Source organism: Austrofundulus limnaeus, unplaced genomic scaffold (genome assembly GCF_001266775.1).
Source record: "Austrofundulus limnaeus strain Quisiro unplaced genomic scaffold, Austrofundulus_limnaeus-1.0 Scaffold588, whole genome shotgun sequence".
In the NCBI taxonomy this organism is placed as follows: Eukaryota; Metazoa; Chordata; class Actinopteri; order Cyprinodontiformes; family Rivulidae; genus Austrofundulus; species Austrofundulus limnaeus.
In genome coordinates, this window is record NW_013952990.1 from 33,873 (window position 1) to 44,535 (window position 10,663).

General features: G+C 47.8%; 1 protein-coding gene across 2 annotated transcripts in view; it reads right to left on the reverse strand.

Annotated features, from left to right (window-relative positions):
- The window catches only part of nup160 (nucleoporin 160), a 14,148-nt gene that overhangs the window by 1,819 nt on the left and 1,666 nt on the right, over nt 1–10,663 (reverse strand). For both annotated transcript variants that reach the window (XM_014026767.1, XM_014026768.1), the window contains exons 4-27: nt 9,743–9,965; nt 9,475–9,665; nt 6,914–7,150; nt 6,734–6,831; nt 6,580–6,664; nt 6,392–6,460; nt 6,203–6,286; nt 5,635–5,805; nt 5,431–5,530; nt 5,174–5,339; nt 3,161–3,449; nt 2,953–3,089; nt 2,804–2,874; nt 2,106–2,256; nt 1,905–1,974; nt 1,629–1,727; nt 1,427–1,546; nt 1,244–1,339; nt 1,075–1,169; nt 883–979; nt 697–802; nt 448–608; nt 307–367; nt 58–174 (exon numbers count right to left, since the gene is read on the reverse strand). In XM_014026767.1, coding sequence (XP_013882221.1) covers nt 58–174; nt 307–367; nt 448–608; nt 697–802; nt 883–979; nt 1,075–1,169; nt 1,244–1,339; nt 1,427–1,546; nt 1,629–1,727; nt 1,905–1,974; nt 2,106–2,256; nt 2,804–2,874; nt 2,953–3,089; nt 3,161–3,449; nt 5,174–5,339; nt 5,431–5,530; nt 5,635–5,805; nt 6,203–6,286; nt 6,392–6,460; nt 6,580–6,664; nt 6,734–6,831; nt 6,914–7,150; nt 9,475–9,665; nt 9,743–9,965 — 3,094 coding nt within the window. The remainder of the gene's footprint in view (nt 1–57; nt 175–306; nt 368–447; nt 609–696; nt 803–882; nt 980–1,074; nt 1,170–1,243; nt 1,340–1,426; nt 1,547–1,628; nt 1,728–1,904; nt 1,975–2,105; nt 2,257–2,803; nt 2,875–2,952; nt 3,090–3,160; nt 3,450–5,173; nt 5,340–5,430; nt 5,531–5,634; nt 5,806–6,202; nt 6,287–6,391; nt 6,461–6,579; nt 6,665–6,733; nt 6,832–6,913; nt 7,151–9,474; nt 9,666–9,742; nt 9,966–10,663) is intronic.

The window sequence follows — 10,663 nt, forward strand, 5'->3', positions numbered from 1 at the left end:
CACACACACACACACACACACACACACACACACACACACACACACACACACACACACCTGCGATGGCTGCAGACGGGGGGTGGTGCTGAGCGAGTGTGAGGCGAGCGCGGGACAGGAAGTACTCCTTCTCCAGGTCAGTCAGTTCCAGGATGTCCACCTGACGTCTACCTGCAGCTGCAGACCCACAACAGACCCATAACACACCCCAGGTCAGGTCACAGACCCACAACAGACTCCAAGTCAGTTAACAGACCCGTCACAGACTCACAACAGACTCCAGCAGAGACCTCAGTGAGACGGACTCACCTGGTTCAGCAGAAAACTCTCCGTCAGCGTTCCTCTTTGGTGACGCTCCTGGACGCTCGTACTGCAGCACAAACAGTCAGTCACAACACCACACTTAGTGCGTCATCGTTAACACGTGTGTGTGTCATTGTGTGTGCGTACCGTGCTCCCAGACGCCGGCTGCACGATCCAGGCGTACTCCGGTCTGATGAGGCGCAGACAGTTGAGGGCAGCCAGGTAACAGTTCACCTGTTTCTGGAGGCCGAGGCGAGTCCGAACCTCCCGACCCAGACGCATCCCGAACTCAAACATGATGGTCCCGGCTGAGACACACACAAACACACACAAACAGAGTGAGGAGCAGACACACATTAAAGCCAGGTGTGTGTGTGTGTGTGTCTGCAGCCTGACCTTTCCTGTAGTTGTGTCGGCCAATGTGGAAGGCGTACAGCAGCTCGTAGTAGTTGTGGGTCAGCAGGTCCAGACCGCGAGCACGAGACTCGATGATGCTGACCACCTGAGGGTCACATGACCACAGCGTTACACCTGAACAACTCCGAGGCTTCAGGTGTGAGAGGTTTCACATGGAGGTCTCACCTCATCGTGCAGGTTCACGTAGGGGAACTGGACCAAGTCCTGCAGCTGAGAGCGTTCACACAGAACCACCACCAGCTGACGGAGACAATCCAGCTGCCTGCAACACAAACACACGTGTCGCATGGCATACAACCAGTAGACTGTGTGTGTGTGTGTGTGTGTGTGTGTGTGTGTGTGTGTGTCAGAACATACATGCTGCTGTCAGGATTCTGGGTCAGAGCTTCATAAGCCTCACTGTTGTGTCCCAAGTCCAGATGATGTTTGAAGACCCGGGTCCACAGAGCCGCCTGCAGACACACAAACACACACATGCTCACCTGTTCATCTGTCTCCATAACAACCGGAGAACTCCGCCTCCTACCTGACTGTGGGCATCGCCAGCGGCCTCTGTGATGGCCAGAGAGGCGAGCTGGATGACGAGTTCAGGCAGACCAACGTCCTCCAGCAGCCGCAAAACCTGCACAGGTGTGTCACATGGAACAGGTAAGCTCTGTCGGTGACATCACACAGGTGAGCAGCAGCTCCAACACCTGAGCATCCTTACCTTGTTGTAGTACTGTAACCTGGGGCTGGACGCCGCCTCTTCATCCTCGCCGGCCGTCAGCTTCATCAAAAACTCCTCCCTCTCCACCTCGGACGCCGCCTCCTGGAAACACTGCAGGGCCTGGTGCAGGCGACAGGAAGTGATGTCACACAGTCAGGTGAGGCTACGAGCAGGTGAGGTGGGTGTCACGACGGCCACGTACCTTCTGACTCTCACCGTTGGCCAGGTAGGACTGAGCCAAGACGAAGCGACACGAGCCAATGTTCACCTGGCACCACGGGCCAATCAGACGCACGTACTCCTGCACAGGTGAGACCCACATCAGAACCACAGAAACGTCTGAAACTCACTTCCTGTTGACCTTTGACCCTGAGAAACATCTTCAAGATGCTGATTTTAACTTCAAGGAGACAAACCGATGCTTTTATTTAATATATTCAGTTCTGTGCTTTTATTGTGAAAGGGCCAGGTGACTCACCTGCAGCTGGCTGAACTGACAGTTGGCCATCAGGCACTCGGGGAACTGGAAACCAGGATTACTGGGCCATCTGAGATGCACCAGTTAAGGCAAACCTACAACAGAGCACAGACCTGCAGGACCAGAACGGACCAGAACCCGACCTGTCAGGTGGACCTGCAGGTGAGGACAGTACGCGGTGGGAGCCGTGAGGAAGGATACAGCAGCTGAGCGAGCAGGTGGACCATGTTGGAGGTCAGCTGAGTCCAGAGGAGCAGAGAGTCACACGGCTGCTGGGAAAACATCTGCGAGGTGATGATCCTCCTGCCGACCGTCTGATAGAAGAGCTCCACCACCGTCTGAGGGTTCAGAGCTGCAGAGAACGTTCACCATCAGAACCAGGGAGTGGACCTGAGACCAGAACCTGAGTGGACTAATCCTGAGACAGGTGAGACTCCAAATCCTCTGGATGCAGAACCAGAGAGTGGACCTGAGACACATGAGACTCCGCCTCTTATCTGCAGAACCAGGGAGTGGACCTGAGACATATGAGACTCCGCCTCTTTTGTCTGCAGAACCAGGGAGTGGACCTGAGACATATGAGACTCCACCTCTTTTGTCTGCAGAACCAGAGAGTGGACCTGAGACATATGAGACTCCGCCTCTTTTGTCTGCAGAACCAGAGAGTGGACCTGAGTCATTTGAGACTCCGCCTCTTTTGTCTGCAGAACCAGAGAGTGGACCTGAGTCATTTGAGACTCCGCCTCCTCTGGCAGTTGGTAAACACCTGACCTGGTGTGTCCTGGTCACATGACAGATTAAACCCTTTTAAAAAGGTGAAATATGAAGGTAAAATTAAAAATGATTCATCCTGGACTCCAGCTGAACATGTTAAAAATTAACCTCCCTCTAGGACTCACCTGATCTACCTGAGGTGACGCTCGGTGTGTCCGACAGCTCCAACGCTGTGAGGTGCTGCAGGTTGACGTCACTGAAACAACAAGTTGAAGCTGTTCAGAGGTGGACAGAAGACACACCTGAGCTCACCTGTCTGTTCACCTGTACTCACATGGTGTCCATGGGGATGGAGGACGCCAGGCTTTGACTGACGTGTTTGAGGAGGTGATAGGAGGAGAGGAGGTGGGAGGTCCGAGGGATCAGATCCTGCTGGACCTGCAGCAGCTGGGCCCCGCCTCCCAGAAACACCTGAACACACATACAGGTAATTACTCAGAACCTGCAGGTGGAACCCAAACGCAGCGTGTGTGTGGACATACGTTGTCTCCGAAGCGCAGGTAGAGTTTCTGCAGGATGAGCAGGTCTCTGCAGAAACGGGCCCGGGTCATGGCGGTGTGGCACACAGCCTGGCAGATGGTGGACACGGCGCAGCTGCTGCTGTACAGCCGGGACAGATTCATCCTCACGCTCAGGTCTGCCACCACGGGCCCGTCCACACCCAGATCAGAGTCCGTCTCCAGGTCCATCTCCCTCAGCAGAACCATCATGGCTGCCGCCGGGTTCCGCACGTCCTGCAGCTTGTTCTGGATGTCCACGATGACGTTATCGCTGCAGGAGACAGGACGCCATGAGGGAGCGTGATTGACAGGTAGGGGTGCACAATACTTATCGGCCCGATATCAGGAAATTATGACATCATACTTATCGGCCCGATATCAGGGAATTATGACATCATACTTATCAGTCCGCTATCAGGGAATTATGACGTCATACTTATCAGTCCGATATCAGGGAATTATGACGTCATACTTATCGGCACGATAACAGGGATTTATGACGTCATACTTATCGGCACAAAAACGGAATTGTGACGTCATACTTATAAGTTCGACATCATAATGACGTCATACTTATTGGGCCGATATCAGGGAATTATGACGTCATACTTATCGGGCCGATATCAGGGAATTATGACGTCATACTTATCAGCCCGATATCAGGGAATTATGACGTCATACTTATCAGCCCGATATCAGGGAATTATGACGTCATACTTATCAGCCCGATATCAGGGATTTTTGACGTCATCCTTATCAGCCTGATATCAGGGAATTATGACGTCATCCTTATCGGCACGATAACAGGGAATTATGACGTCATACTTATTGGGCCGATATCAGGGAATTGTGACGTCATACTTATCAGTCTGATATCAGAATGACATCATACTTATCGGTCCGATATCATAATGACATCATACTTATCGGTCCGATATCATAACAAACAGAAGTGATAATATATGTACATGTTTGCCAGCGCGGCGGTGGGAATGCGTGTTTATTTTTATTCTTTTTGGTCAAGCTGCTTCCTGTCCGGCACGACCCGATGCAACGTTCAAGTGGTGTCGGAAAAAACAACTTTCTCACTAAAGAAATAAATACTCCGTGCTGAAAAACAACCAAACTATTAATATAATTTTACCAATTAACCCTGTATGTTACACACAAACTTTATACTTATACGTAAACATCAGAACTACTCCCAACTTGAGAACATGTAAAGTCCGTTACCTCCTGAATGCAGCACAAAGTCTGTTCTGCTAAAATGCTAACAACAACAAGCTAGCGTTCAAGAACTCATCGGGACTTATATCATTGCTGAGGCTTCTGACAAATCAAAACAAATTGCCAGAAGACGCAGAACTCAAGCGATTTAACGACAGAAATGATGACAAGCAGCCGTTCACCCTCACTAAAGACCAAAGCTTTTATCTCGTTAGCCACGGTTTACCATCGTTAGCCAAGGTTTACCAAGCTGAACAGCTGCTACCTCTCTGTGTGTCTTCCTGTAAGTATGATGCGGTCGTAATGCATTCACACTCTCAGAAGCTGTTTCAGGTAGAAAAATGTTTTACATCATATGTTAATATTAATAAAAACAAATGTAATTTTTAATCTACCTTGTGTTAGTGCATTATCTGTTTTGAACTTGTGGAATGACTCTTTTGTTTAAATCAGATCAGTGTTTAAGGTCTTTTTTTATAATTAATGTGTCTTATTTAAAAAGATGACCATTTGAGAAATTGTTTTGTTTGATATACTTTAAGAAATGTTTGCTTGTTAAGAGTTTATTTCAAATAGTATAATTGACAGTATTGTTGTTTATTTATGTTGTGATCTTACCCATATTTGACGGGTCTTATCTCCTGGCATGTTATCAGTTATTGGTTATCGGTCGTTAGGAGAAAGTTATTGGTTTTTAAAATAAGTTATCATGCGTCCCTAGTGACAGTCCACAGGTTCCTGCCAGGCGGCACCGGTCATGTGACCTACGTGTCGTTGCACAGCAGGTCCTCCAGAACCAGCTGGGCCGCTCTCTCGGGGGTCTGAAGATACTCCAGAGCTCTCTCCATCTCGTAGGCCATCTCTGCAGAGACGGCGTCGCTGACCAGGCGCAGGCTCTGGACCAGCTGCAGGACGTCTCGGGCCACGTCGGGGGCTGAGGACAACAACAAAAGTAAAAATCAGCTGTGACACAGGCAGAAGCCCCGCCCACCGCAGAGACCAGCATCTGAAGAGGGCAAGGTTACCGTCGGCGACGGGCGTCTCCTCCTCGTAGAGCAGGTACTCGTCGCAGGACAGGTACAGGTGATCCACGGCAAAACACGGCAGCAGGAAGGACACGAAGCCCTGAAACACACGGACAGGAAGTCAGCGGCGCTGACCCGACCCGACGGAGCGAGGCGTTGACGTGTTTGTATGAAGGAGTATGAGGCTCCGCCCCCATGGCTCACCTTGCGGAGCAGGCAGACCATGCCGGTGTAGGGACTGACGGTCAGACCCAGAGGAGATGACTCCACCTCCTGGTACTGAAGACAGCACGAGTAGAACCTGGACCAGAACTCTACCTGCAGCTGACGGTACTCCTCCTGAGAGAACTCGAACTCTGTGACGCTGCTCCGCAACTGGAGGACAGGTGAGAGGACCACAGGACAGGTGAGAGGACCACAGGACAGGTGAGAGGACCACAGGACAGGTGAGAGGACCACAGGACAGGTGAGAGGACCACAGGACAGGTGAGAGGACCACAGGACAGGTGAGAGGACCACAGGACAGGTGAGAGGACCACAGGACAGGTGAGAGGACAGGTGATAGGACAACAGGACAGGTGAGAGGACCACAGGACAGGTTACATTTATCAGGAATAAGTGAATCTTTTGTCTGAAGTTGGATGAAGACGTGAGGTTTGGAGCCAAGCAGAGGATGAACTTTGACCTCTGAGCTGGGGGAAGAAGATGGAGCTGACAGCCAATCAGAGAGAACAGAAAGATGAAAAGGATTCTGGGAAATGTAAACAGTTACCTCACTCTCCACCGCCTGAGTCACCTCCTTCTTCAGGTTCTCCCAGGACAGATCCGAGACTGTCTCTGAACCACGATGGAAGATCTGAGGACAGAACCATCAAACCATCAAACCACCGAACCACAGAACCACAGAACCACCGAACCACAGAACCACCACCTGAAGCTGCTCTCAGACAGGTGGACTCACCTGTAGAGCTTTAACGATGGCTGAAGCTGTGAACCTCAGAGGAGAGAACAGAACCTCCAGGTACATCTCCTGAAAACAGCACCGAGACAGAGAGATGAGAAAGTTCTGATGGTTCCAAAACACCAGAACTACCCGTCTTCACCAGGACATAAAGTCTGGTGAAACCAGACATCTGTGGTAGGTCGTACCCGGGGGTCCAGGTCCATCCCTACGGGGACTTCTTCTGGAGGAGGAGGCTGAACAAAGACCTGGTTCCACTGGCCCGCCGTGTTGCTGTGAAGACAAACGAGCTGAGTTTGGATCAGAACCGCTGCGTGGAAACCAGGCGAGGACAGTACTTACTGCTCAAAGTTGATATATTTGACCACAGTGTTGCCGGACTCGTCCACCCACAGGGCCCAGACATCGGAGGGGGTCAGAGTGAAGTCCACCAGAGTCTCCTGAAGACAGAACCAGAGTTTCACAGCACAGAACCCTTCAGGCTGTGGTTCTGAGCCCACAGAGCCGTGAGGCGGGTCTCACCTGCGTGTTGAACAGTGAGGAGATGTGCTCCAGGCTGTAGCGGTTGTTGTCGGTTCCGACCAGCTGCAGGATGATGAACTGGCCCCTCTGCGGGACCGCCAGGTAAACACACAAGCAGAGCCCGGTTCTGGAGGAGAAGGTCAGCCTCAGGCGGTGACCCTGACCCGACAGACGCCTCACACCTTTACACACCGGCATGTACTCCAACATGTCCGCCTCCAGGAGACACGTGTGGTCCTGAGGACACAGAACCAGGTCCAATGTTAACAGTGTGACCACTTCCTGCTTCCTGCTGCCGCTCACTGTGGCTGCGCTCTGCTGCTGTTTGTTTGCTGAAGAACTTCTGCGACTTCTACAACTCATTAACTTTGACCCATTCCATCATCCACTCATCGATGAGTTGCCTCATTGTTTTAAACACCTTTTTAGTGGATTATTGCTGCACAAACTGCAGAAACAAGTGTTTGCTACACAATACTCCATAGAGCAAACGGCTCATTTAGTTAGCACTTTATCCAGGTCAGTTTGACCTCTCCTATCATGTATTAATTTAATACTTTGATAAACTGACTTGATAAGTAAGCCGAATAAAAGGCCATATCTTTAATAATTAAAGGACATCTTTGTTTTATTGTGTTTGAACATATTATGGTATTTTGTGATATTTTTGACCAACCGCTAAGGCGACAATGATGGTTCTGTACTGTTTTGTACTAACCCTGGTTGAATTTGTAGCTACATACTTTGAACCTGTTGCACAACAATTATTCAAATTGAATGTGAGTAAACATTTTGAAACTTTACTTTATTTTGAATAATGACTGAAGTCAAATACTGTGAAGTATGATTTATGTTATGATAAAAAACATTTGTACTTTTTACTTGCATACCTTTTTTTTGTAATGATTACAAATCATTAAAGCTCAAGACAATTTAATTGAACGTGTATCTAATTTATACTTTTGACCTGGTAGGTCAGGTTTTTTGATCACCTCCTTCAAATGATGGCGAGCTACCTACGAACCACACTGTGGCAGGAAATCAGCCCGTCTCTCTTTGCATGTGTTCTGGTAACAATCATACTGACACACAAAGGACTCTACCTGAACAGGTGTTCCACTTCAGACATACTGGAACTATTTTCTTCTGCACCATTCAACTTTAAACCTATGAACTGTGAATAATGGACTTGAATTTCTGAACGTGTTGGAGTTGGTGTTTGTATTTGTGTGTTACATGTGTTTTATTCTGTTTGTTTTTCCATAATATCATGTTAACATTTTTTAGGGCTGCAACAACAAATCAATATAATCAATAAAAATCGATTATTAAAAGCGTTGGCAATGAATTTCATTATCGATTCGTTGTGCTGAGTGATTTATGCGTCCCTCGCCGTGTCGCAGAGCCGTTTACGTCACCCACACAGTGTTGTCAATGCTGGCTGATCTAAATAAAGTTTAGGAAGAAAGAAAAAAACTCTATCTGTAAAGATCCGCCCTCTCTGACTCTCGAGTGAAAACAGAGACTTCGAACTTTAAACCAGTTTTTAAATTGTGTTGTTAGGCCAAGTAGATCTAAGTTATGATAAAAAATATACGCCACATTTAATTTTTTTAAAAGACGGTCTGATCTGATGCGAGCCGCATCGCGAGGAGGAAACACGTCCCGTGGGGGTAAAAATAAATAAATAAATAAAAACCCTCGTCCACCATTGGTTCCTCCTCTTGGACCAGAAAAACATCCAGCCTTTTTTTAATTTCTGATCGAGGCTCAAAGTTATTTAATAAACAGCAAAAAGGTTCAGGATGAAGTAAAAAAAAAGATGCGAGCAGAACTCCTGGTCCGACTCAGTAAGGGAGGGGGAGGGATGGGGGGCTGCTTCAGAACCACTTACTGGGTCGGTTTAGCCACAGACAGAACCAACAAGAAGCAAGCAAAACAAAGAATTAGAGAAAAACCATAAATTCTAAATGCAAATAAATTCTAATTATAATAAATTAATAAAAGTTTTACATCTAAAAATCATATTTTATTCTTTTTATCTGTTTTCCTCATTCAGCAGCCTATTAAATGTCTGTTTTGTTATGTTTTATAGCTATAACCAAGTTTTTAATGTATGAGAAATCCACATTTTGTTTTCCAGTCAGTGTTTAATACAGCAGCAAAATCAACTGAAAATATTTATGATGTGCTTCTTTTTTAATTTAGCATATTATAGAAAAAACACTTCATTTTATGAAAAGACCCTCTTGATTCAATAGAAAACTGTTTTTTAAGAAAATGGCTGCTTATCAATTAATCATTAGTCAATCTATAAATCATCTTTAGATTAATCAATAACATGCATCCCTAATTTATACAGGAATTAAATTGATTAATATCTACTTATATTAATTTAATTACGTGTTTCAATGATTTGGCCGATTAATCGAACAAATAATTGACAGATTAATCGATTATTAATCATCAAACATGTCGCTGGTTGCTTCAGTCGTTCCCACACTTCCTGACTCTGTCCATCCTACAGCTGATAAATAACGTCTCTGAGATCCAGGACTCACCGTGAGCGACCACATGCGCAGCCTGTGGTTCTGACCCAGAGCGAAGATGAAGGAGTCTTCCTCCAGCTCCCGGACCGCCAGACTCAGAACCAGGTCAGCCGGACTCTGATCCCCCCGGATGGCTGTGGGCATCCAGCCGGAGATCCTCCTCATCACCGAGCTCCTCTTCAGCTCCACCACCGACACGCCGCCTGAGGACACACGCAGCGTCAACGTGCACGCTCACGGCGTCAACGTGCACACTCACAGCCAGGTCTCGTGAACTCACCCTGGGTGCCGTGAGGTGGGAGCGTCACCACGGTGATGCCCCCGGCGGGCGAGGCCAGCGCGAAGTGGGCGTCTCCGTGGAAACTGATCCAGGCCGTGGCGGCGCCGGGACTGGCCGTGTGCCCCGCCCAGCTGGTGAGGACTGAGTAGTGAGCCGGGTCCTGCAGGTCCAGCTTCATCACGTCTGTGAAGATGGACTGCATGTGGCGTTCTGTCACCAGCTCCTGTCGATGCAGCAGACAGCATCAGGACCGACTCCACACGTCCAGGAAGTGACCTACGGAGCTCAGCTGAGGCCAGGGTTTGTTAAAAAATATTCTGAAACTGAATAAAGTTTAAAATGGAAAAAATATATATGCTGTATTTTTAATTATATGATAAATTACCCGCCATATGTACATGAAATGATTAAATCACCTGCCATATTTCTAAATCGTATGACACAACAACCTATCACACCTCATTAATTATATGATACAATAACTTGCCATACTCCTAAAAGGCCTTCCATACATGAGAAAATAAAAAATCCAACGCCCTGCCAATCTTTATTTTTATGAGAAAAGTCTGCCATACATCGCTGATTACATGATTCAATGACCTACCATATTTTTTAGTGTTATGGCAAAAAGGCCTGTCTAATTATTAAGTAATATAATGGCCTGCCATACAAGGGTAAATATATGATACAACTAGGGCTGGGTAACTGTGTTCCGGTATGGTACTGAGGCGAACATCAACGAAGGTAAACAGACTGAAACACATTATTTTCAGTGCCTCAAACTGTTCATTTGTGCCCTCAGGTGTTCACCGTCAACAGCGACAGCCTCAGGTGTTCACCGTCAACAGCGACAGCCTCAGGTGTTCACCGTCAACAGCGACAGCCTCAGGTGTTCACCGTCAACAGCGACAGCCTCAGGTG